Raw genomic sequence first — 27,091 nt, 5'->3', positions numbered from 1 at the left:
CCAATTCTAGTTGATTGATATCAAATGTGTTGTACCTTCGGTCGTGGAGGAAGAATAGCGGAAGGTTTTACACTTTGTCATTGATAGTGTACATTTTAAAAGACGATCATTCTTTAAGCACTGTGTAAAGTCAACGCAAGTCAAGTTATTAAAAAAAAAAAAAAAAAAAAAAAAAAAAATCACCCCATTTCCTGTTTAAATAGTTTTATCAAATTAGGTTACATTAATAGCAATTGAAGTGACTGTCTGTTTTTAATATCCAAATGACGTGTAATATAAGAATTGAGATGATGAGCTAACTGTTGGAAGAACACTCTGCCAAGTTTAAAGTGCCGCATCTGTTAATTCTCCTTCTGCCACAAGGACATAACCCTGTCTCTTTCCAAAATTAAAACACCCTTTACATAACCACACAAAAATGTACCTAGAATGCCGCCAGAACTGTCTAATGTCAGTCGCGGTGACTTTCACATAGCAGCTTGCATGATTTGATGTACTTCATGGCATGCAAACGCACAGATGCGCTAACTCCAAAGAGGAGCTTGAGGCCTCATAGCTGTGGAAACAACGAGAGCACTAGTAGGCAGCCACACGCATAAACACAGCAGCCCTCTGTGTACATTAAAGTCAAGTTTGCTCAGGCAAATATCACATTTGACATCCTCCTTTCTTTTCAACCACATTTATCGTCCTCTATTTTTGTACACATGACGCATGTTGGTAAATTCCTTGTGGTTCAAAATTAGGCTTGTTGGTCTCTAAAGTACTGTGTTATCTGATTTAGATTACAGGTATTTGCACAACCACTGCCCAGGTCCGGAGTGGAACGTCATGTGCAGGGGATGTTGCGAGTATGACGTCATCCGCTGCAAATGCCCCCTGCAGGGGACGTCGGTGGGCTACGCTGTGCCCTGCTGCCGCAACGCCATCAATGAGTGTGACCCCTGCATCATCCATCCAGGTACAACTTTAACGGTCGCTGCCAGACAACCGGCACAAATGTGGAACGTTAGCATTTTGGCATTTGCCAACATGCTCTCAATTGAATTTCATTGCAAATAAAAAATTAATTGATTAACTTTATGTCCATCCCCAGTATCAGCTTAGCTAATTTTAGAAATAGATTTGTTCAAAGAAATGTCATTATGCAGTCTGCATGTTCTCCTCATGATTGCTTATTCTCTGCAAATTGTCCAGCTTCCTCCCTCATTCCAAAATTATTTCCGTAGCCAGGCACCCATACGCTTGGCATAAAAACGGGCACAGCTTCATTCGTGTCTGAGGTAGACTAGTTCAGTAGGTTTGTGAATTTGTTACACCTGGATAGGCGTTTCGGCAAGACAAGACTATAACACTACTAGGATTCAGCTACCCGGTACTAGCATTCAACTTTCAGCATTCCCATGCAATTTCTGCAGAAATTGCACTTAGTCTTATAGTTTGTCTATAAGACCCTTGCAAGTACACCTCTGCATAAGAATTAACACGCTTTGCACATTCTCTGACAATGAGATCACCACTGCCACCTACTATAGTGGATGCGCAATTACACTTCGTTCTTGTAAGGGAAATAAAATAAAAAAAATCATGTTCCATGGCGTCACATGCCGCTTCGATTGGTGGAGAATCAAGTCAGCTGTTTTCAAACGCAAACACTTGTATCTGCGCTAGTCTGGCAAAATACCAAAAGAAAGAAAACACCCGCACACAGTTAGATTGTGCTTTGCACTAGACTTGTGCTGGGCACAAAAATAGTATACTTTACATGGTATACTTTAAAATTTCCTTATGTGTGAAAGTGAGTGTGAATGGTTATTTCTTTATAAGAATTTCTTTTCACTTAAATACAGTATTGGCTGGCAGCTACAGCCTTCAAAGTTTTAGCTCATAATCTTCATTTGTTCTCCCCATTGTGGCAAAAAACGTACTTCCTGACTTGTGTGTCGTTGAAATATAGACAAGGGCTCTCCTTCCCATCTGTGGTCTAATCAGGAGCCATACAGAGCCCGTCTACGATATTAAAACAAATTGAGACAGCTGGCTGCTACTCCTACAGGAACTGAAAATGGAAGCTAATGCCACGTACTTCCATTCTTCTGGGTAGAATTTCAACAAGATGTTGTGTCGGCGTGAGATATTGGATCCTAGAAAGAGCCTGGCTCACAATCAAGGTTCCAGGTCCAAAAGCAACCAAGCCAAGTCTCTCACTGAGAAATTAATTGGTTGTTGTATTCATATAGAGGAGATTGTTGAATGCATCCCTACTGTCCCATATTAGCTGATCCAACTCGGGCCACATGTACATAATATGGTGGATAGTTTACAACAACAAACAACAACTCTGTGTCCCTCTGTAAAATATCCCAATTATTATTTTTACTGTTTTGTAATAGGTGGATTACTCAACATATTACAACAACAAAAAAATCAGACTGAGTCAATTCATCACGTGAATGTGCTCTTTGACACATGAGTGGCATGTTTTTAGGCAGTAAAATAGGAGATTACTAGGCTATGTTGATTTTAGTCAGCTTCATCATAAAGTCTTTCAGTACTGCCTGCCATGTACTTGGCATAACACCAAGAGCTGTCTGCCTCCTTTGGCCTTTACACTGCAGGGAGACAAATAAGTGTGATGGAAAACCTCGAGTTTAATTATGTCTGATCTTATTTGTTTCCAGGCCAACCTTACATCAAAACAGCACTTGTGAATTGAGACTGTTTAATGAGATTCAAGGTGTTTATGTTTGTTCTTGCAGGAGGTGCACATAATTTTGTACTGACAATACAGTACTGGCCATTTCAGCACACATATTCAATTTGCTGCTAAATCGGTTGTTTTCTGAAATGCCATTTTCTTCTAGAAGAATGTCATGTTTTCTGCAGAATGAATGTGCTTTTATAGAGGAAAAACAGATGTTGAGAATTAAGATGGATACAAGTACCTTGTGTTCAGCTGTAAAGCACTAAATGCACTAAAAGGGGCTGTGTACAGTACAGTACAGTGAAGTCATAATTGACCATGTGTTCACATTCATACCTGTCATACTTTGCCTTCCTCCCCCCTCATTTGACCAAGCAGCCACTTAAGTGAAAATCCGTTTGGTCAGGAAACTAGAAGTCGTAGAAATGTTTCAGCATCCTTTTGCAGTGAAAGATGAGCGTAATGAGTTTGACAGAGTTCATGTATGTAAAGGAAATGTATTGCCGGTCTATAGCAGTGATGACTCTGCATTACAAGAATGGAGGCCCAGCAGAATAAGCAGATGTTGTGCGGAAGGGTAAGACATGAGCAAAGGAAGAAGTGATGTATGACGTTTTGATGAGGGAATTAAATAGCATTGTAGACTCAAGATTTATTTTTCCAAGGACACTGTATGATTCATTCCCTGCACAATTTTGAGTTGAAGTTCTGACCCCCGCCCCCCCAATCCCCTAACTATTAGCAGGAAATGATTATTATTTAAAAAAAAAAAAAAAAAAAAAAAAAAAAAAAAAGATTATAGGACGTTGTGGTACATTGGTGCCTTGACATAAGAGTAAAGCGGCTTACATGTTTTTCAAGATACAAGCCATCATTAAGCCAGTTTTTTGCTTAGACTTAAGAGCAAACATTTGGGATATGAGTGCTGTATGGTGGCAGTGAACTCACTTCGCAACAAGTAACATTTGTTAGTTAAAAAGTTCACTGTCAAATTAATCAGTGCAAAGTCAATTATATGGTGTGTATTATGACAAAAAAATACCTTTCTGTTTATTTTAATGCTAACAAACAATGCAAAATGCCATAGACAGGCTAATAAATAACACTTAGTGTTCAACGGATATTTGAACACTAACAGTATACATCCCATGTAGGCAGATAAATACTCAAAGCCATTCAGTCGTAAATTCTTTATCCCCTGCAAAGAATGACTAAGATTATAGATAATAAATAATGATATAAATTTATGAAAATACACTGATGATGTTCAGGGTTTCTCACAGTAATTAGGAAAGACATTTCATTTTCATAAAATCTCTGCCATTGTTTACTATTTTGAATAATCCCTTCCGCAACATTCCTCGAACATGTCTCATCACAGGTGAGCCATTTTTAGAACACCCATGTGGTCCTTGTGGATTACCTGGTGCCCGTGTGCACCACATTGGTGATCCCTATTGTCGACTGTGGATGATTTTGGTCCTGTTCTCTGTTTCTTTCAGGTTGCAGTATTTTTGAGAACTGTAAGCGGTGTAACAACGGGACATGGGGTCCTAAAGATGACTTTTTCATCCGAGGCCAATACTGTGCTGAGTGTCGTCCCGGATGGTCTGGTGGAGACTGCATGAGTGAGTGAGATCATTTTCTTGAGGAATACATTACTGTATACATATTTACATTTCTGTGGCATGAAGTAAATTCATTTCCTGCCCTTTGGCAATACCTACATCAGGGATGACGATGCCCTCTTGGAAGAGTGCCCATGGCCATGAGGGCTTCTTAATAAAAAATCAGGATACTTAAAACCATTTCATATGTAACATTTGGACTCTAAAGCTTTACCAGGATAAAATGTTCCCCACAATATAACCGTCTTCATGTTTTTTGTATGATAGATTTGTCTTTGTTTCTTTAAGTCAAGCATATTGACTCTCAGCACTGAGTCCTGAGAGCCAAATGAGATGAATGTGCAGCCTATAGACCAACATAGTAGTTAGGCTCTCATTAAAAGCTTGTAAAATTTTATTTGCACGCCACTTTGTGTGCAAGTGCCCAAATACAGCAAGCTCTTTTTGTTGTATTAAACAGAGTGTGGTGGAGTGATCCGCAAACGTCAGGGTCACATAGTTCTGGAGAGCTACCCCAACAACGCTAGGTGTGACTGGACCATACAGGTGGACCAACCCTTTACAATAGAACTCAGGTAAGGCCGCACACACAAACCTTCTATTGAAAAGACAATAATAACTTCCCTCTCTGAACTTTTACTTGTTGTACAAGATTGCAATTATTGAATTGAATATCAAATTCGGCGGCACGGAGGTTGACTGGTTAGCACGTCCGCCTCCCAGTTGTGAGGACTCGGGTTCGAGCCCGGGCTCCGGCCTTCCTGGGCAGAGTTTGCATGTTCTCCCCGTGGCTGTGTGGGTCTTCCCCGGGCACTCCGGTCTCCTCCCACATTCCATAGACATGCATGGCAGGTTAATTGGGCGCTCCGAATTGTCCCTAGGTGTGCTTGAGTGTGTGGATGGTTGTCTGTCTCTGTGTGCCCTGCGATTGGCTGGCAACCAGTCCAGGGTTTACCCCACCTACTGCCCAAAGCCGGCTGGGATAGGCTCCAGCACCCCCGCGATCCCTGTGAGGAGTAAGCGGTCAAGAAAATGGATGGATGGATATCAATTGTGAAAACACATTAGCCCTGTGGAATCAAAAGAATAAAAAGACAATAAATAAATATTCAAAATAATAAAATGACAGCTCAGGTCAAGACTTGTCCTGGACTGGTATTAAAGCATTCATTGGAATATGAATTGGCACGCCCATCTGTAATAATAATTAATAAATGGCAATAGACCAAATGTCTGTTCAGCTCAGATATCTGTGCAGTATGTGTCATTAATAATGGCAAGTTTAAAGGTTTGGAAAATGCAGCAGGCCTGCTCCATTTAAATACTTTGCGGTTGAATGATAACATTCCCAGTGTGTTATTTTCTCTGTTACATAAACCTTTTTTTTTTTTGATAGTCAAGTGTTTGTGCAGTCTTTAATGGTTAAAAACAGCATTGAGGAGACATCATTAGATTTCAAAAGACATACCTATGTTTACATGGAGTCAATATTCTGTTAAAGTCCAATATTTCGGTTTTCAAAACATTTGAGATAACTTGTTTACATACATGAGTGGACAGAGATTACCGTACTTCTACATCTATATTGCGATCTAAATCGCGATGAACCGATAACATCATTACACAAATAGATGTTATTGAACTTTCTCGGGTCAATAAAAGATATTAGTATATTCATGTCACTCACTACACCAAAAAAATAGTCAGTTTTCTCCTTGCTGCAAAAGTGTGGTTCTGTCCTGCGTCGCCATTTTTCACCATTTTTGTTTACCTCTGCTTGCATTTCCGGTGGATTGCATGCCAGACGCAAGGACTTATATGGTCACATACACTGTGGCATTTTCGCAGTAGCGACAGAAAATAACATACGTAACGTAATGTACTCAATTTTGGCTCATTTAGTGAGTGGCAACGTAAGATGGCTGGCACGTATACAGGCAGACCAAGATTCTTTGGGAATAGAGCATGCGCAGAACACAAACCAATGATGAGAAACTCCATTCAAAGAAGATACCCTGATCCGTGTTTATGACCAAATATTTGGGTTAGACAGGGCGTCTTATTCAGGTTTTTAAAAACATGTATAAGAGCATATTTGGGGGTTTGCACGTGTTTACTTGGCCTTTCAAAACCCGAATATTGTAAATTTTCAGGTTTTGAAAGTATTATTTACTGCATTTAAGAGTAGACATTTAATGCTTTCTTGTGAAATATGTTTTATATGAAGTATATGAACCGTAATATAGTGTAACTTCTCCATTGAAGATAATATAAGAACTATAAGACAGTCTTTGACTGACTGTTGATCAGCCCAAGGTGTAGCCCACCTTTTACCCAAAGTCAGTGACGACAGTAAAATGATATAGAAAATTGGATGGATGCATTAAAGTATTAGTTCTGAAGGCTTCTAATGTCATACGCACATCACTTGCATCTTTTATATACCCTGGATGTGTTGAAGCGCCAACTTTGGCTCCAAAATGCTTCTAAAATGTCACGCCGCTACCAGGCGTGGCGGCTCATGCTTTTATTTTTGTGTCTCTGTTTCCCGTTTTACTCTGAAATCCTAAACTCTCCTCTCACCCCAGGTCACTTGCCCTTCCTGCCGTTCACTCATTACCGGTCCCCGCCCATGATTATCACCACCTGCCACCAATCAACCCACACAATAAAAGCCACCTGCATTCTCCCCTCCGTTGCCGAAGTGTCACCGTCAGTGCATGGAAGCGTCCACAGTCCTTATGTCCTCGTTCATGTTGCCTAGCGTTGTTGCCTTGTTTTTGTGCCTTTTCCTCCCTTTTGGAGCGCCTTTAGTTACCCCTTTTGCCTTGTGCCCTTTTTCCTCCCTAGCGGAGCGCTTTCTGTTGTCCCCAGTACCTTTTGCCTGTTTTTTCCTCCCTAGTGGAGCGCTTTTTGTTCTCCACTTTTTCCCCTCCCTGTTCTCCTCTCAGTTTGAGAGGAGACCACTGTTGGCCGGAAATAAACCTGCTGCCTTGGTGGCCTACCTTACGCCTGCGTCTGAGTCCTACTTGACCCCGCCTTGTCAGTACACTTCGGCCAGCATGGACCCAGCAGGCATGGTCGAGGCCGCACTGCAGAGCCAGGAGGCCCGGCTCAACAACCAGGACCGGATCCAACAGACCATGCTGTCCCGGATGGAGGAATTGACCAGCCAGGTCCACGAGCTGGTAGGCCTTTCACGGCGTCGAGCGCCAGCTCCCACTGGACAGATTCCTCACCCTGAGTTCTCGGTACCGACCACGCCATTCACCGGGGTAGGATTGAGACTGGCCTCCCCAGAACGATACTCCGGTGAAACCGGACGCTGTCAGACTTTCCTCACAGAATGTGACATTCATTTTGAACAGTTACCACAGGCATTTCCCACAGCCCGATCCCGAGTGGCCTTCATGTTGTCTCACCTGACGGGACGGGCCAAAACCTGGGCGACCGCGGAATGGGCCAGGGGTTCCTCGGTCTGCCAAAGCGTACAGGACTTTCGAATCGCTTTGCGCCAAGTCTTTGATCCAGAAAACAATGACCGAGAGAAGGCACGAGCACTGAGCCGACTTCAGCAAGGCAACGAATCTGTCAGCGACTATGCAGTTCGCTTTCGAACGTTGGCAACGAGCAGTGGCTGGAACGCCATCGCACTTCACGACCATTTTCTGAAAGGACTCTCACCCGCCATTCAAGAGCTTCTGGTTCCCGTAGATCTCCCCGCGGACTTGGACGCCTTGATTTCCCTCGCCATCCGGACCGATCATCGTCGCCAGGAGCTGGCCAAGATCGGCGGACCGCGAAGGAGGGAGGAACCTATCCCCTGGACGCGGACACCGGAGGCCAGAAGGCCGCGATTCATCGCTCCTTCCCGACCGGAACCAGGAGAGGTGGACCTCGCTAGCGACGAACCCATGCAACTGGGAAGGGCTCGACTTTCGCCGGAGGAGAGGCAGCGCCGACGCCGAGAGGGCCGCTGCTACTATTGTGGTGGTCTTGGGCACTTGGTGGAATCCTGCACCACAAAGGCTCACTCTCCGGTGAGTCCTCCGTCACCCCGACCCGCCAAGAATCACAGACTTACGCCAATGCAGATAAACCACCACAATGTCACCACAAATCTGTCAGCCCTCATCGATTCCGGTTCCGACGAGAGCCTCATGGACTGGGAGCTCGTGAGGCAACTACGAGTCTCCACCGAGCCACTTCTGTCAACCATACAGGCTCGAGCGCTGAACGGCAAGGAACTTTTCAGAATCACCCACATCACTGAACCTCTGGAAGTGCACATCGGACAGCACCTCGAGACCCTTCGCTTCCATGTGTTCCATTCTGCTTCCCCCACTTTGGTTCTGGGTCACCCTTGGCTGCGTCTACATAATCCCAGAATCGACTGGAACTCTGGAGTCATTCTGGAGTGGGGAAAGGACTGCATGACTCACAGATTGGAACAACCCGCACCCCGGAACACCACAGCCCAGGTTCACCAGGTGTCCCTCGCCTCGTCCGCTCAAGAGGAATACCCGAACCTGCACACCGTTCCCTCCTGCTACCACCACCTGCGGGAGGTTTTCAGCAAAACCAAGGCCATGACTCTTCCTCCCCATCGACCGTATGACTGCCCGATTGACCTGATCCCCGGATCAACCATCCCCAAGGGGAGACTGTACTCGGTCTCAGGACCCGAACGCCAAGCCATGAACAATTATATTGACGACTCCTTGAAGGCCGGCCTCATCCGACCGTCTTCCTCACCTGCAGGCGCAGGTTTTTTCTTCGTGAGTAAAAAGGATGGATCCCTACGCCCATGCATTGATTACAGTCCCCTGAATGACATCACTGTTAAGAACCGGTACCCCTTGCCATTGATGTCCTCTGTGTTTGACCAGCTGCAACAAGCTAGAATCTTCACGAAGCTCGATCTCCGCAACGCCTATCACCTCATCCGGATCCGCGAGGGAGATGAATGGAAGACTGGTTTTAACACTCCCCGGGGACATTACGAGTACCTGGTCATGCCTTTCGGCCTCACGAACGCTCCCGCAGTCTTCCAGGCCATGATTAACGAAGTACTCAAAGATTTCATCGACCACTTTGTGTATGTCTACCTGGATGATATCCTAATCTACTCTCCTGACCAAGCAAGCCATCGAAGCCACGTGGACCGAGTCTTGCAACGCCTGCTGGATCACCAGCTTTACGTGAAGGCAGAAAAGAGCCTGTTCCACGTCAACTCCATCTCCTTCTTGGGATTCGTCGTGTCACCCGGAAAAGTGGAGATGGAAGCGGACAAGGTCAGCGCCGTGCGGGATTGGCCCACGCCGGACTCACGAAAGAAGGTACAACAATTCCTCGGATTCGCCAACTTCTACCGGCGATTTATCAGAAACTTCAGCACCATTGCTGCCCCCCTGCACGCCTTGACCTCCCCGCAAGTTCGATTTAGGTGGAACACGGAAGCTGAAGGGGCATTCAAGGACTTAAAATCTCGCTTCACTAATGCCCCTATCCTCAGAGTCCCTGACCCCAAGCGCCAGTTCGTGGTGGAGGTGGACGCCTCGAGTATTGGTATTGGGGCAGTCCTGTCCCAGCGTTGTCAAGAGGACGGCAAGACACATCCCTGCGCTTTCCTCTCACGAAAATTATCAAAAGCGGAACGCAACTACTCGGTCGGTGATCGGGAGCTCCTAGCTGTGAAGGTGGCTCTCGAAGAATGGAGACACTGGCTGGAAGGCGCCGAACTCCCCTTCGTGATTTGGACCGACCACCGAAATCTGGAATACTTACGCCAGGCCAAAAGACTCAACCCTCGACAGGCCAGATGGTCTTTGTTTTTTAACCGCTTCGTTTTCTCTCTGACCTACAGACCCGGCAGTAAGAACATCAAGGCTGACGCTTTATCAAGAATTCACGAGTCCGAACCACTGGAAGCCGAGCCTGAGACCATTCTGCCCCGGGACTGCATAGTCGGGGCCATGAGGTGGCAAATTGAGGACGACGTCAAAGAGGCACTACGGAACGTCACTCCCCCCACGTCATGCCCACCACGCCGACTCTTTGTGCCTGAGGAACTGAGGGCCCAGGTAATACACTGGGCCCATACTTCACGATTATTTTGCCACCCTGGAGTTCGCAGGACCGTGTATGCTGTCGCCCGGAGATTCTGGTGGCCGGCAATGGAGACCACAATCAAGGACTACGTAGCTGCTTGTCCTACCTGTGCCCGCAACAAGACGTCAAACCAGTCCCGGATGGGTCTACTCCAGCCACTACCAATTCCATCCAGACCATGGGCGGAAATTTCAGTGGATTTTGTGACCGGACTACCACCATCCCATGGTAAAACCACAATCCTCACAGTCGTCGACAGATTCTCTAAGATGGTTCGTTTCATCCCATTAACCAAGCTCCCATCCGCCAAGACCACAGCCGACATCATGATCCACCACATATTCAGGTTTTATGGTTTCCCCTTACACATCGTTTCCGACCGTGGACCACAGTTCGTCTCCCGTTTTTGGACTCAATTTTGTAAAGCCCTAGGTGCCAAAGCCAACCTGACTTCTGGGTACCATCCTGAGGCCAATGGGCAGGCAGAACGGCTGAACCAGCAGCTCGAAACCGGTCTCCGATGCCTCGTCTCCCAGAACCCGACAACCTGGAGCAAGTATCTAGTATGGGTCGAGCTCGCGCACAACTCTTTGCCCACATCTGCCACAGGTCTCACCCCTTTTAAATGCGTCCACGGCTACGATCCGCCATTCTTCGCCGAACTGGAAGAGGAGGCAACGGTCCCCTCGGTCAAGGCCATGATCCGTCGGTGCCACAAGGTCTGGTCGGCGGCCCGGACGGCGCTTCAACGCCAGGGAGACCGGGTGAAGAGGGCCGCCGACCGGAAGAGGAGACCGGCACCAGAATACCGCCCAGGCCAGCGAGTTTGGCTATCAGCCAAACACCTCAGGCTCAAGGTACCATGTCCAAAGTTGGCCCCGCGCTTTGTGGGGCCTTTTCCAGTAACCAAGTCCATAGGACCTGCCGCCGTTCGACTCCGTCTGCCACGATCCCTCAGAGTTCATCCTACATTCCACGTCAGCCAAGTCAAGCCTGTTCATGAAAGCACACTGGTGCCCTCCGAACCCGACCCACCCCCCCCGGAGATGATTGAAGGCGGCCCCGTTTACAAGGTTAGGAAACTTTTGGATGTTCGTAATCGGGGCCGCGGAAGACAATACCTGGTGGACTGGGAGGGATACGGCCCGGAGGAAAGGCAATGGGTCCCCTCCCGGTTCATCGTGGATCCCTCGTTAATTGAAGAATTTTATGAAGATCACCCTGACATTCCTGGGCCGTCAAGAGCCGGCCGTTGAGGGGGGGGTACTGTCACGCCGCTACCAGGCGTGGCGGCTCATGCTTTTATTTTTGTGTCTCTGTTTCCCGTTTTACTCTGAAATCCTAAACTCTCCTCTCACCCCAGGTCACTTGCCCTTCCTGCCGTTCACTCATTACCGGTCCCCGCCCATGATTATCACCACCTGCCACCAATCAACCCACACAATAAAAGCCACCTGCATTCTCCCCTCCGTTGCCGAAGTGTCACCGTCAGTGCATGGAAGCGTCCACAGTCCTTATGTCCTCGTTCATGTTGCCTAGCGTTGTTGCCTTGTTTTTGTGCCTTTTCCTCCCTTTTGGAGCGCCTTTAGTTACCCCTTTTGCCTTGTGCCCTTTTTCCTCCCTAGCGGAGCGCTTTCTGTTGTCCCCAGTACCTTTTGCCTGTTTTTTCCTCCCTAGTGGAGCGCTTTTTGTTCTCCACTTTTTCCCCTCCCTGTTCTCCTCTCAGTTTGAGAGGAGACCACTGTTGGCCGGAAATAAACCTGCTGCCTTGGTGGCCTACCTTACGCCTGCGTCTGAGTCCTACTTGACCCCGCCTTGTCATAAAATAGTTGATGTTTTTATAAATGACCAACAAATTCATTTAATAGCTACTGATCTTACATAATTAAGAAATTTATCCAGGCTAGAGCCATCATGCAGTTTATCAGCAGTAATTATCGTCAGCCACACAAATGGAAAAGTATTTATATGTGCATTCTCTCTGTTTAATAGGCACAAAAGGAGTGTTAATGATAAATATCCTTGTAATGTTCTGGGTGATAAACTTCATTGAGTTTTCCAAAGCAAAAGCCCAGTGCAAGGTTTGTAAATTGTTTGCCTAAGAAAGAAATGTGTTTGGCACTACATGGACGCTGCGATAAGAATAGAACAAAAATAAGTCCGATTCTTGCACATGTATGAGCAATATCATACATTTAAGTATTAAATTGCACTGTGCCAAGTCCAATGGAACACCCATCTGACTCACCTTTCACATCAGCAAAGCATGTATTAGCAGTCCCAGTCGCTTTCTGCAGCTGTTAGAGTAATTACTGTCATTCGTGACGCCGCATTGGCTGTTTTCCTTCTGAGTGCTGTGAAGCATCACAACTGCGGTGGCAGCTGGTGGAGCGCTGCCAGATAACACAGGTGCTCGCATACGGCGGGAGAGTGTCACGACAGTTGCTAAGGTGTTGGATTGTGTTTGCTTTCTTATTTTATTCATGTCGGTCTTCGTGCCAACAGGTTTATGATGCTGAGTTTGGAGGTACATCATTCTTGTCGCTATGACTTCGTGGAGGTCAGAGATGGTGACAGCATCAACTCTCGTGTTATAGGTCGGTTCTGTGGAAACAACAGACCTGCTCCCATTCAAAGCACGGGCAACAGTCTCCACGTTCATTTTGAGTCTGATGGTTACAAGAATTTTGATGGCTTCTTTGCTACATTCCAAGAGAGTTCAGGTATGTCTTAATGTGCATCACTAAACTTGGTAGCTAAGTAAGTAAAAAGAAAATACTGAGGAGCACATTTGAAATGACATGCTCACTAATGAAGTACAGCGGTCCTCCCAAATGACCAAATAAATTATTTCTGAACATGATTAAAACTCATTTACTCCCAATAACGTATACATACGTTTTTTTTAAATGTTCTAAGTGTCCCAAAGACGTATTTATACGTTTTTTTGGTGTTTTTTTTTGGGGGGGGGGATGGGGGGGTATGCTAGAGTATACAGAAGGCTTTGATGCAGCCTCTCAACTGCAAAGAACGGTTGCAGAAATGGTAGTTATTACACAAACGGCCAGCAGGTGGCAGCAGAGCAAAGAAAATCAACCAGGGCCATGTAGAAAAAAAGCTCAATTACTTACAATTTTAAATAGATTTGTGAAAACTGATGAAACTTAGCTCTCTTCTAATGCTAATTGCTGCAAAACGGAAACAGATAGAAACATACTTTTTTTCCTGAGGAAAGAAGAGACTTTAATCTTTCTTTTGATATGTTCCATGCTTTTATAGCAATAGAACACAATATTCTGTGGGCCTTGCAAAATCAGTCAAAATCCAGTAAAACAGCCGGGAGCGAACGGGATTGCTTCTGTGAAAATGGCTGGGAGTGAATGAGTTTAAAAAAAAAAAAAAAAAAAAGCGCAAAAAGTTCAGCTTTGAGTCAAACTGAACAAACTAGCCTTTCATTACAAATATTTTGGCATGTTTGTATGTGATTGGTTGGTCTTTTCCAATTTTAGACAACATAATAATGGTGGGTGCAAGTCAAGACACCAGTTATGGTTCCAACATACCTTTTTATGTCAATAACAGGTAATATACAGAGACTGACAACCTTTCACACTCATTCACATTCATACATTCAATGAGTAGGAATTGCACCCACACTGTCTGCAAGTCAGGCAAATGAGCTGTTTCACCATCATTAGGTGACTCATGCCAACTAATTATTGCAGACCGATCCTCTTGTCTCCACATGTTTGGGCCAGTTTCATTGTCTTGTTGACAATGTGACGAATTCAGTTTGTCACATGATGTAACTTGGCCTTCAATTAGTACAGGTACGACCCACTGGTGTCCACCCAAGTTTCCTTTGATACGGTGAGCCAGTACAATGGAACAAAGAGATGCTGCATGAAAAACCAACGCCTAACAACTATTCAGCTCTCCCTGGAGAATACATTATTACATAATCGGATTTGTGACATCCACTTCTTCTCAAATTCACTTAAAAGCTTTGTGGTGCCTGTGGTTATTTTATGTGGCAACTCGTGATGGGAAAATGAAGCTTCATGAAACACGTGATTTTTTTTTTTCCCAAACTTTTTTAAATGGTGCTCTTGGTTTGCAATGGAACTTAATTACATTTCCACTGCTTCTTTAAACCAAGAGTATCATCAAGAAGAGTCACAAGTGTTTCATTGAGCTTAATTTGCTGTGCTTAGGTTTCCGGGCCCACTTTAATATCCTCCTCATTTGTAGAACTAGAACTGTATAATGACATTCTCGTTACCATACATTCAATATCAAATAAAAGCCTGTTTTTAATATGTATTTTCAATTTTTTTTGTTGCAGTTCTTGCATGGAACCCTTAAGTTTACATAAACTCCAAAATTATTGACCAAATAAAGATTCACCATATCGCCCACACCCACCTTTGTATTGCAACTGCCTCACGGAACCAGTTTCACAGAGCCTTGCATGAATCACAACTACAGTCGATAGTGTTGGTTTCACTGATTTAACCTAATGTTAAACAACTTTAAGATGCAATAGCAAATGACAGACACAAGTGTCGCGGATAGGCTTATGTCAGAGTATTTATTAAAAAACAAAACTGTGCTGTTCTTAAAATCTGACACATTTGCTGTACTAGTTGCTAAGCCACATCTCATAAAAACTGCTTTATGTATTTCTAGACATGCCCACACACATTTAGAAATGGAAAGTGAAAATGACACTGAAATGGTGCCAGCTTCGAGTACTGTACATACTCCTCCTCCCACTTCAGACTTTCCAATATGATCACTGTTTCACCTTTAAATAAATATTTAATTACCTACAATACACACTTATGTACGCTGATTATATATATATATATATATATTATATTGCTATGGATCGTCTGAGGTTGGACCCCGGAATGCAGAAGCAACTAGTAGTAGAACACAGTTTATTTCGCTGAGGTCTGGCAAGATCCCAAAACAAAAAACACAGGAGGCAGGCAATCAGGCAGGGAGAGGGTGGGCTGGCTGCAGAATCTTGGCGAAGAAGACTATAACCAAAAAACAAAGATCCAGGGCAAAAACAGGTTAAAAAGGCTTCTTGGTCACGTAAGTCAAAATGCAACAATTATTCACGCTAGAAAAATGCTGTGTAACACTAACACATGGGATGGAATTCTCTGGCACCAGCCTGGGTGCAGACCAGGCTTCTTATCCAGGACGGTTGATTAACTGATTGAGCCCAGGTGTTCTTTCAGCTGCCCGCCACACCCTGACCTGCCAAGAGAAAAATAAACAAAGACCTGTCATGCACAAAAACCCAATCATGACATATATATTTATATATATATATATATTTTTTGTGACAGCTTGCAGCTCCTCTCCTTGCCTACACGACGGGACTTGTATCCTCGACAGCTCTGACACGTATCACTGTGCCTGTCTGGCTGGCTATACAGGCAAGAGGTGTGAAAATGGTAAGTCTCCAGACACTTCATAAAAATGGACCAAACCCACTCACATCTGTTTTTAGTTGTTGCTGGGAGGGCACTGTTGACATTCATTCATGGGTCAAATGAGTCATCATTAGTCAATTGGTACCGCAGGAGCAATCCCTCTTGTCTGGTGTGATGTTATGAAATGGTGCGTGTTTCCTACACGCAGATATCATTTTCACCAGAAGCTGTTATTTCCGTTCGCCATTGTCCATTGTTGCTGTTGCTAATAGTGAAAAACTGATGTTTTACGCCCTAAAAAAAACAAAAAACAAAAAAAACTCTCAGTTGTGTTTTCTGGTCTGATAATGGCTATTTTGTATAGAAATAAACGTCAGCAAGTCATTTTACACATTTGTGAATTTCCTGGCTGACAAATGTCTATTAACCCGATAATTAATTCTCAACACTTCAGCTAAGCAAAGCTTGTAAGAATTGGAAAAAGTGATTCTTTCTTTTAAAAGCGGATGAGGCTTTTAACTTTGGGCTGGGTGGAGATGAGCTGTCCTGGAATTAAGATAAAAAAAAAAATCTGCAATATGTCAAGTATAAGCAGGAAAAGGAAAATTATACAGAATGTGTGTTGTTCTGTTAATATCACTAAGTTTTTCCCCAACACAGTGGAAGAAGTGAGTTTGTGCTCCCTCAGAGAGGCGAGAATCATTTTGGTCCTTCATGGTCTTGCATTAATGGGTGTCTGGAACTTAACTTGTGTTTTTATACTTTACACAGCTCCCAGAAGAATCTGTAAAAACACTTTTGTTGTGGTGTCATTTTCAGGGTTACATTGAAGGCTATAAAATAAATGGTAAAACAAGTCTGCATCTCTCTCTTGAACCAGCCTTCCCATAAAATGGCAAGCGGTTCATTTATCTGTCCTCCATTGGGAATTCCAGCATGTCAATTTTATTTCAGCAACATGAGAAATGTTACAATCTAACATTATAGTGATAAATTGTCTTACGTTTTACAAGTTACGAAAGACTTAAAGATATTTCATTGCACCAATAATGAATTTGATCTGCTGGAAGCCTGCATGTGTTAATCTGACATGCTGCCAGGGAAACTCAAAGTAGCTGTCATTTTCCTGTAAGTGTTACATTTATAAAAATGAAAGTTTTCCACTCAAACTGTGGTGGACAAACCTCTGATCTAAAAGACATTCACAACCCTGAAAAGGAGTCATCTGCAGATTTAGCACTTTCTACACCACTGGCTAGCCAACAACATTTTCTTCCATCAGGAAGTGAAAGATTGGAAATTTAATGTGTTGGAAAATCCAAGATTATAGGGACAAATAATTGGTTTGGAGCTTAAAAAAACTACAGCTAATGCCACTGACCAGGTCAAACTAAAAGATAACACGCTCATCAAAGTCAAAGTCAATGCATTGCAAAACAAACCTTGTAGAAACAACAACTTTTGTATAACATGTTTTTTTTGTAGCCGTTCATATAATATTGCTTTGCAATATTCCCTAAACTGTTCATGAAATCATATTTTACTGCTGTGCAAATGGAACATTTAGCTTAAAACTGTTTTTATTGCACCTACAGTATTTATGTTTACAAGCCATGTGCTCCATTTTGCGCCGTAAACTGTTCATACAATTCAATAACGAGTCTGGGAGGTTTCAACATTCATGAATTAAAGTTAACAAGTCTCACAGTGTTATTTTAAATGTTAACCTGTGGCCTACAAGAAGCACAAGTCACACATTGGTGTATTTGTGTGGTCTGTTACAGCTGGGAAGGCACTTAATCAGTGCTTGAGGGAGGCTACCAAACTCTTTTAAAGTCTCCGTACACGATTTAATATTTTCCTTACAGACAGAACATGTTTAGAAATGATCTGAGCACGCACTTTGTATTTCTGCGCAGTGGTGGGATGTCGCAGGCCGCCTGTGCCCACCCATGGATCCATACAGGGAATGTTTCATCACGCAGGGGCACGGATCACTTTCCACTGTGACACAGGGTTTGAATTACAGGGATTACGGTCTGCCATCTGCCTAAGTGATGGCACCTGGAGTGCACCTGCCCCACAGTGTGGTAAAAAAAATAATAATTTGGATTTAGTAGAAAATGATGATAGGAAATACTAACCTCACCTAATGTGTATCTTTTCTCTGTCTTCAAGTTCCAGTGGAAAGAGTCTGTGCTCTGCCACCTAAGCCAACACACGGGGACCACTTCCTGGTTTATGGCCCCAATGATGTTTTAATTGCTCTCCAGTACCTTTGCCATCAGCCCTATGAACTCAGTGGAGTCTCTCAAAGGACCTGCCTTCCTAACAACACCTGGAGTGGAACTCATCCTGTTTGTACCAAAGGTCAGGCCAAGTAAATGGAATGTTTAATTTTCTTTTCCAAATCCTTTGTTTATTAAATTAGATGAAGTCCTCAAGGGCAAACAAGCAGATTTGCATTACTAAGATAACTCATTTTCGTGGTTCATATTTTGCTCTGCAGAGGGAGTCAAATCTAAGACCATCCTCCGAGTCATTTATTTATTTATTTATTTTTTTTAGCTTTAGTGGTACATAAAAAGAAAGACTATAATGATCAAGCATCCACATAAGTTTTGAGGCTATAACAAACTCTTAACTTGGATTGAAGGCAAGCTCTTTATTTCCTAAAATGTGTTGTCCCTAAGGCTAGCCATGTTTTGGTCGTAACCAACACTTTTGTTTTTGTTTAAAAAGATGAAAATCTTGATACAACACCTCCTTAACGTCAAGCAACAAAATAACAGCTGTGAAACGTATCCCTCGACAATGTTATCATACTGACTTTACATACACTTCCTCTGTTATCAACTAAAAAGTTCAAGACTAGCCTTTAACATGCTGGAATAGAAGAATAATCAGTCCATCAGCCAAACAGTTGCAGTCACAAACAAAATTGTGTCCAACTTTTGATGTAAATGACACACCTGATTTGTTATGGAAATGCAATGGCATAAATACCAAGACTTAATTTCCACATTTCCTAGACTTTTCATGCAACATTTTTGAAATTCAGTTTTTTTCAAAGTCACATCTGAATCAAATAGCCTAAATGCTTGCTGTACAATACACACACATTTGCCTGAGTTTTACCTGATAAACCCAAAATGCTTTAGAAGTTACCAAATTGCCATTTGCAGTGTGTGAACCTTTTCTTTAAAAAAAAAAAAAAAAAAAAAAAAAAAACGTTGCCACATATTAGCATGATACTGGAAGACTGTTGAGATTCCATTTTGTTGCAAATTATTTTGTTATTGTTATGATAAACACACTCAGCTTCCAAGATCAGTTTTGACCAGAATGTTTTTCCAAACAATTTCCTTCTGGACTGAATGGTGCTGCATCATGTTGGATCACTGCCTGCTAGTGGATATCAGGAAAAATACAGACAGTCTGACATAGAATATAGCAATGCTGTGCTGGACTTTAAAAAATCTCAAAATAAACCTAAGATTTTTATGGAATTATGCAAACATGCTGCAGTCGATGAAGTTGTTTAAAATGTGATGGCAATATTTGCTGTGAAATAATTGTCTACATGCCAATTTACACTATTCAACATCAAAATGAAAATTTGCTAGATGATGGGCAAGAAACTTATAATTCTCTCATGAATCTTTTAACATGTTCTTTATCTGCAGTGAACAACACACTCACAGAAGCAGAAAGGGAAACTGGAAAAGAGACAGCAAAAGGTGCAGATAAAGATGAAAAAGAAACACACAGTGAGAAAGATATCAGCAAAACTGAAGAAAAAAGTCAGGAGAACACGGGTATAAAAAAAGAAAGTGATGGCTGGACCACAACACCAGAAGACAAAAACATTGGTACTATTCCAGGGAAAACTCTTCCTGAGGATAGGAATGAAGAGGAAAAAAATAATAGCCAGGAGAAAACCACTAGTGGCAGTGAAGATAAAGTGGGTAATGTCGGCCCAGACAATGGCCTGGACACAGGCGAGAATAAAGAACCTGAAATAGTAAAACCTGGAAAGAAAGAAGACAGCCATTCCCCAAAGTCGGAGATTGATATCATTGACACAGTGGTGATAAAAGACAAGGGGCAAGGCGAGAAGGAAAGAAAAGAGGAGCAAGTGAATGGAAAAAAAGACTCTGGCAAAGTTGGACCCAACGACACGAAGCTGCGGCCGGCCGTCTCAGAGGAAATAAACACAGTCGACATCTCTGAGCAGGAAATGGCAAAGAACAACACAGTCACGGATGATATGACTGAATTGAGGAAATACAATCATACAATAGCTTTACCAGAGAGGAAAATAATTCCCTCCAGAGTCAATATTACACAGTATACGCTGTATAGGGCAGGAGGTGAGGAAAGTGGCAAACCAAAGGAAGGCTCACCAATTAAAGATGACAAAGCAATGACAAGTCCGACTGAGAAACCAAAGGAACTTGATGTAGATCAAAAGGAGCAAAAGGAGAAGGAACAAGAGAAGGACAAAAACCAGAGCTTCATCGGTAAGACAGAATGCTAATGAGTAAGTTTCCCCTTGCCCTCATACTCCCCTTGAACATGACGTGCTCTTCTCCAGAGAGGAGCTGCCCACCTCCCCCTCGCCTCTATCACGGTTATCACGTGGTGATGCCAGGGGCCAAGCCTGAGGCTGTGCAGTTCTTCTGCAATCACTCCTACGCTCTGAGTGGAGACGCCCTGCGAAGCTGCCGACCAGATGGTACCTGGAGTGGAAAACAGCCCCTGTGTGTTCGAGGTAACGGCATTGCCCAATGCCCACTTATGTAAAATCCTGTAGAATCCTACACACTGTGCCACAGGGTGGCAGACCTTCCGTTTATTAATGAAAGTGTTGTGTGAATGTGAGTCTGAATGGTTGTTTGTTCATGTCCGGACTCTCACCCAACGTCAGCTGCGAAATGCTCCATCCCCATCCGCGACCCTCATGAGGACAAGCCATTCAAAATGGTGGCTGTGTCGATGTTAGCTCATGTAGATGTTGCGTAGAGCTGCCCTGCATTCTGCAAAGGCTTGTTTTTAATTATCTGGAGAATGTTTTTTTAACCTTGTCACACGTGCAAAAACAGAAAAGTTAACAACTGTTAACAGGAAAAAAATAAATAAAAGAATAACACCCTATGATGTCATCTTTGATAACAAGTAACACATATGGTCATACTTACATCAGGTTTAATACAGCTCTTGTTTTGGATCATGTTAGACTGTTGAAGGGACACCGTTGGTGGTTAAGAGTTGGAGAATACTATGTAAATGACTTATGAAAAAAAAACAGCATCATACTGAGACCTGTTTTTATGAATCAGCAAATTTAAAGAAATATGTCTGTATGTTTCTTGATCAACAGATCTGTTGGCCTGTCATATATGAACATCACCTTTTGAATTGAATTGAACTTTGAATTTATTGCGATGCGTCTGCATGTTTGTTGCAGCATGTCGGGAGCCCAAAGTTTCAGAACTGGTCAGACAGAGAATCCTGCCACCTCAAGCGCCATTCAGGTTTGTTTTTTGTTGGCAGGTTTACCATTATTGAGAAATCAGCAAGTGCCCCCCGAAAATAAATACATTAATTAATTAAATAATTGAAAAAAATATATATAAACTTTATTCAAGTTTCATTTTTCACATTCAAAAGAAGAATATATGCACTAAAATGTTCCACATGGGTGTATCTCCTTCAGAAAGACTCCAGTGCACAAACTGTACTCCACTGCTGTGGGTCACCACATCCAGTCTGACGGCCCCACCAAAGGGCCACCACTACCTTCACAGCTGGCTCCAGGTTTCCATCATCTTTACACACACATCGAGTATGACTGTGTGTCTCCCTTCTACCACCACAATGGCAGCCCTCGTCGTACTTGCCTCAAGACTGGCAAATGGAGTGGGCGTCATGTATCTTGTTCACCAGGTGAGGGCAGCAGAGGTCCATAATGTTAATAGGGTACGGTTAAGCCATCATGTAACACTTCAAGCTACATATTTATAAGACATATACATATGTTTTAATTAGTCATTGATCGACCTTTTAATTTAAACTGGATTATAACCTTTTAACTACCCACTCGACCAATCAGTATTTTAACATCAAGAAATCAAATACAAGTCATTTGTTTTAAGACCTCAAACGCCAACTCAATCGTTTGGTAGAATGTGTCACGTTTGGGGGGTGTCGAGGCAAATTAAGGAGGTCAAAAACAAACTATCGCGACAAAAACACGAGGGCAACAAGGCATGGCATGGACAACATGGGATGACTGCAACGACAACATATAACTCAACATGAACTGAACTAAAGCAGGGTAATTAAATACACATGGTAACGAGATAACAACTAGACACCTGGGCGAGATACAAGAGGCTTGGGGAGCTGATTGGTCAACACACGGGGAAGGGAAGACACTCAGGTGGACGTGGTTAGACGTAACGAGACAAGGGAAGAGACAAGGAATACATGACAAATAACCAAAAACACCAAAGGAAAACAAAATCCCACCCCCACAGAACCAAAACATGACAGAATGGATCTTTTTAAAATTTATGTTTGTTCACATTTTTGTTATAGTGGAACTTCAAGGTGTGCAGTTTCACCCTACAAAAATTGTACCTATTTTATAAAAAATATAAAGGTTTGAACATTGAGAATGTGTAAACAAGAGAGAAATGTGAGAAAATGTAATGCCTCGATGATTTTTTTTTAAATAATAATAATAATAATAATAATAATAATAAATACGTGCTTCCAACTAGGGCTGCACAATATATCGAAAAAATATCAATATCGCGATATTGGACCTTGCAATATGCATATCGCAAAGGCATGCAATAAGTTTTATATGGAATTTTATGCTTTTTATATGAATTTGACCAGTCATATGCTAACTAAAATGTGCATCGCCATTCAATAGTTGAAAATTATCAAGACATAATTACAATTAATTAACTAAGATTACATCAAGGTTGCTTATTTTGCCACATGAAAAATGTTTTTCTTTCATTAGGTAATAAAAAAAAAAAAAAAAAAAGTAATTTCTTTAGGTACATGTTAAATATCGCAATAATATCGATATCGGGTGGCACGGTAGACGAGTGGTTAGCTCGTCCGCTTCCCAGTTCTGAGGTCTCCGGTTCGAGTCCAGGCTCGGACCTTCCTGGGTGGAGTTTGCATGTTCTCCCCGTGCCCGCGTGGGTCTTCTCCGGGTACTCCGGTCTCCTCCCACATTCCAAAGACATGCATGGTAGGTTGATTGGGCGCTCCGAATTGTCCCTAGGTGTGCTTGTGAGTGTGGTTGGTTGTTCGTCTCTGTGTGCCCTGCGATTGGCTGGCAACCAGTCCAGGGTGTCCCCCGCCTACTGCCCAGAGCCAGCTGAGATAGGCGCCAGCAGCCCCCGCGACCCTTGTGAGGAATAAGCGGTCAAGAAAATGGATGGATGGATATCGATATCGCTATGTTCAGCAAGTATATCGCATATCGCATGTTTTTCCAATATCGTGTAGCCCTACTTCCAACTATTTTTAAATTCACAATATCAAAAATATTCTCTAAGCTGAACTTACATACTTTCACAACAGCACCTGATGTAATAAAGTACTGTACAAAAAAAAAATGTATAATACAATTAGAAATAACTAAACAAAATCTTCTACTTGAATCACCATAGCTCCGTTCACATTAGCCCAAGTACTTATTAATTACTAGTATGTGTTCTTAGTAAGAACATTCTTGCATACAGCGTACTTGGCGAGTTGAGAACATCTTCTTCCTGCTTCATAGTGAGAAACAGCCAGTGTCTGATATCATACAACGCTCATTTTATGAGAGACATACATGAATTTTTTGTGATTAATAAAATGTCCTAACAGTAACTACTTTGAATTTCGGTAAACATGTTTCAAAATGGCAATGCTCTCTTATTTCTATAGTAAAAGGCACTCAGAAGATAATTGCAAGAAGGTTCAATGACACTTTTGAGCCCCATTTAACCTGTTCTCCCTCTTCATCCTGCTCTTCCCTATCTATCCTCTCTTCCTGTCACCTCCTCTTTGGTAGTATGTGGGAAGCATCCAACCTTTGACCCCGAGAGGCCGGGAGAGGCTCATTGGCCTTGGCTCGTGGCCATCTACCGTCGCACCACCAATGGTGCAGCGACCAAGTTGACCAAGGCAGATAGCCACACTGGATCTGTGAAGAAGAACGGCAGCGCTAGGCCGAGCAACCATATCCGAGCTTCTGACTGGCAGCTGGTGTGCAGTGGGGCTCTGGTGAACCAAAGGAGCATTGTGGTTGCAGCCCACTGCGTGACACAGCTGGGCAAGGTTTATCCTCTGGATTCAGCAAAAATCAAGGTGGTGGTGGGGAAACACTATCGTGACGATCACAGGGAAAATAAAGGTCTCCAGCACCTGAGGGTAAGCTCCCCAGAGATCAACTTTTGTAGCTTGGCGATTTCATTCATGACTACGCTCTGTCTTTCTCCCAAAGGTGGCCAGCATCGTTATTCACCCAAATTACGACCCCCATATTCTCGACTCGGACATAGCCGTCATCAAGTTACTGGACAAAGCAAAGATTGGTGAGAAAGTACAACCCCTCTGCCTGTCAGACATTCACAGCGAGAGCGAGATGTCAGGACAAGGGCTTGTGACAGGCTGGTCTCCACTTCCGGACTCGGCTTTGGGTGCAGACGAAAAAGCAAGAGTTGGCATTGTTCACCTCGCTGACATCGTCCCATGCGAGCACCAATATGCCCGTAACGGGGTGCCGGTCAGTGTTACTGACAACATGCTGTGTGCAAGCCAGAAGCCAAATTATGGACCCTCGAACATATGTCCCTCTGACACTGGGGGAATCCTTATCCTCCCTGCACTCACTGACAACAAAGAGAATCCCTCCGTCGGATTTACTCAAAAGGGAAGCAAAAGACTTTGGACACTTCTGGGACTAGTAAGCTTTGGCTATGACCAAGGGGAGTGTGATCCTGAACTCTATACAGTCTACACTCATGTTGCAAACTTCAAAGACTGGATAGAGAGTAGTATGAAATAGAACTCGTACTGTTTGGCTCAAGATTTTTCTGTACTGTGTATCTTTCGGTTCTGTTACTTTTGTTTGCTTCATCTCATCTTAGTAGTGTCTTGCACATGGGCAGCACTGGATGACCGTGTTCTAAGTAAAGGGATGCTCACACATTAAATGTCTTTTGATCAGAAGACGTCTCGTTCGCCAGTCTGAGGTTACAGACTTGAAAATAACTAAAAGTTCTTCCTTAAAATGAGGATGTCATGATTATATGCGCACATCGGTATGTACTGTATATACAGCATATTGTAATGTATTGACTTTTCTATTAAATAATATGACTAAAAGTGATGTATATATTGTATTGAAAGACAGAAAAACAGGATGTTTTTAATTAAAGAACGGAGTGGAGTTCTGGTCATTGTGATTCTTTGTGTCACTATAAAATGCAATACATGTACTGAACCATTCATACGTCATCAAAGAGGGAATTACATGGACGCTATAAGTAAAAAAATAAATAAAAAATAACTGCTCTGTGTTATGAAGCAAATGAATCCAGGTCAGAGTAGTACCATTTCCACAACCATAAACGGAGCATATTATTCACATATCATTTCACTCCTCTGTGCTCAAATTAAATCAATTACTTCCAACCTGACCCTCTTTCATTATTCAGTTTGCGTATTGCAACAGGCAATAAAAAGTACATTTCCATTCTATGTTCAGAGGCTGCTTGGTGATTTAAGGGATGTGTTCAAATTGTGAACTTCAGGCAGAATGTGCCATTATCGTACCTGCATATTCCATTAAGGATAAACACCCATCCTTCATTGTTGAGAAAAATTACATTTTGTGGCCCCCTGGGCAGCAAAGTGGGGTCTGTGGTTGGTTTCACATTCAAAAGGGATCAGGTTTTGTATAGCTCTGTCTCTCCTATGTTGAGTTTGCATGTTCTCGTTGCGCTTGTGTTGCATATGTTTGTACCCTGCGATTGATTGGTGGTCAGTCAAATGCAATTAACACAGGTAGACCCCTAGTGGTGCTGACACAATTGCCCCTCTGCCTAAAGTGCCCTTTGGAAAGTTTTTTTTTTTTTTTTTTTAAATAAACACTTTAATGAGGACAGGTCGATGTTGACACAATCTTAGAAAAGTTGCATTATTAATCACATGGGGGAAAAAGAACAATATGCGTAAATACAATACAATTGTATTGTTTGCCCTCTATTCCCTACCTATAATAATTTTGTTGTGAAGTAGCATATCTCATAGGCTACAGCACAAACAACTGAGCATAAATTAGATGAATGGCCACCTAATTAGCTAGTTTAAAATACTATATGTTAATTCAATAATAGATAACATGATAACCACCACAGAGACTAATGACGGTGAAAGGAAGCTCTCTGTGATCCATGCATTGAAAAGCATTGGACTTTAGATCATTGTAATTTGATTTGTGGGGATTATTTTGACTTCAAAATGTCATGAACTGTTTGTGCCTGGTTTGTATTATGCTAGTAGTAGTGTTGTCAAAGTTAAAGCGTTAACTAATTAATTAATCACAAAAAATTATCGCATTAATCATTGTATTACCACAGGTTAATCACACTAATAATTTTGACCGCAGATGATCCTTTTTCGCCGACAGCAGATGGTTACGTTAAAGGTAGCTGTTGGAGTTTGAGCAATAAACATAACTACATGTGTGTTAAAGTAAAGCATTTAATAAATGTTTACATATGCTGTAGGTAATTTTTTCCCCATTTTAAATTATGCAAATAATTAATTGATTAGAAAAAGCAGGATGAGCATGTGCAGTGAATATAACATTTTGAAGACATCCTCGTAACATTAAATATTAAAAAAATTAACACATAACAGGTGCACTTCAAATTTAACGGGCAAAATATGTTGGGGAAAAAGAAGCATTTTTAAGTCAGTGATTAATCATGATTAATCAAAATTCTAAGATGTGATTAATCTGATTAAAAATTGTGATCGTTTGACAGCTCTAGCTAGTAGTCACATGCAAAAACAATCCAATATGTCATTGGCATTTGAATTGAGTTGCATTGTGGAAATATCAGAAATGCCCGGATGTTTGGAATTGTTGAAAAGAGAAAAAGAAAAGGAGA

The 27,091-nt window shown here is 42.6% G+C and overlaps 1 protein-coding gene across 1 annotated transcript; it reads left to right on the top strand.

Moving 5' to 3' along the window:
- The first annotated feature begins 792 nt into the window (after nt 1–792).
- pamr1b (peptidase domain containing associated with muscle regeneration 1b) lies at nt 793–25,365 on the top strand. Its single transcript, XM_077518016.1, has 13 exons — nt 793–961; nt 4,207–4,332; nt 4,793–4,907; nt 12,949–13,166; nt 15,807–15,914; nt 17,813–17,983; nt 18,072–18,263; nt 19,580–20,416; nt 20,491–20,667; nt 21,364–21,430; nt 21,613–21,842; nt 23,983–24,341; nt 24,415–25,365. The coding sequence occupies exons 1-13, from the start codon at nt 832–834 to the stop codon at nt 24,976–24,978; spliced, it is 3,294 nt and encodes a 1,097-aa protein (XP_077374142.1). The 5' UTR covers nt 793–831; the 3' UTR covers nt 24,979–25,365.
- Nucleotides 25,366–27,091: the final 1,726 nt, after the last annotated feature.

This window comes from Festucalex cinctus, chromosome 3 (assembly GCF_051991245.1).
Source record: "Festucalex cinctus isolate MCC-2025b chromosome 3, RoL_Fcin_1.0, whole genome shotgun sequence".
Taxonomy (NCBI): domain Eukaryota; kingdom Metazoa; phylum Chordata; class Actinopteri; order Syngnathiformes; family Syngnathidae; genus Festucalex; species Festucalex cinctus.
The sequence above is the reverse complement of the archived record's forward strand: the minus strand, read 5'-3'. Positions and strand labels throughout refer to the sequence as shown.

Excerpts from the sequence above, each read along its gene's own strand:
- pamr1b (XM_077518016.1), top strand. The coding sequence starts at position 832 with ATGTGCAGGGGATGTTGCGAGTATGACGTCATCCGCTGCAAATGCCCC. Across the intron at positions 962-4,206 it reads CCCCTGCATCATCCATCCAG|GTTGCAGTATTTTTGAGAAC; the intron begins GTACAACTTTAA and ends TGTTTCTTTCAG. Across the intron at positions 21,843-23,982 it reads TCATGTATCTTGTTCACCAG|TATGTGGGAAGCATCCAACC; the intron begins GTGAGGGCAGCA and ends CCTCTTTGGTAG.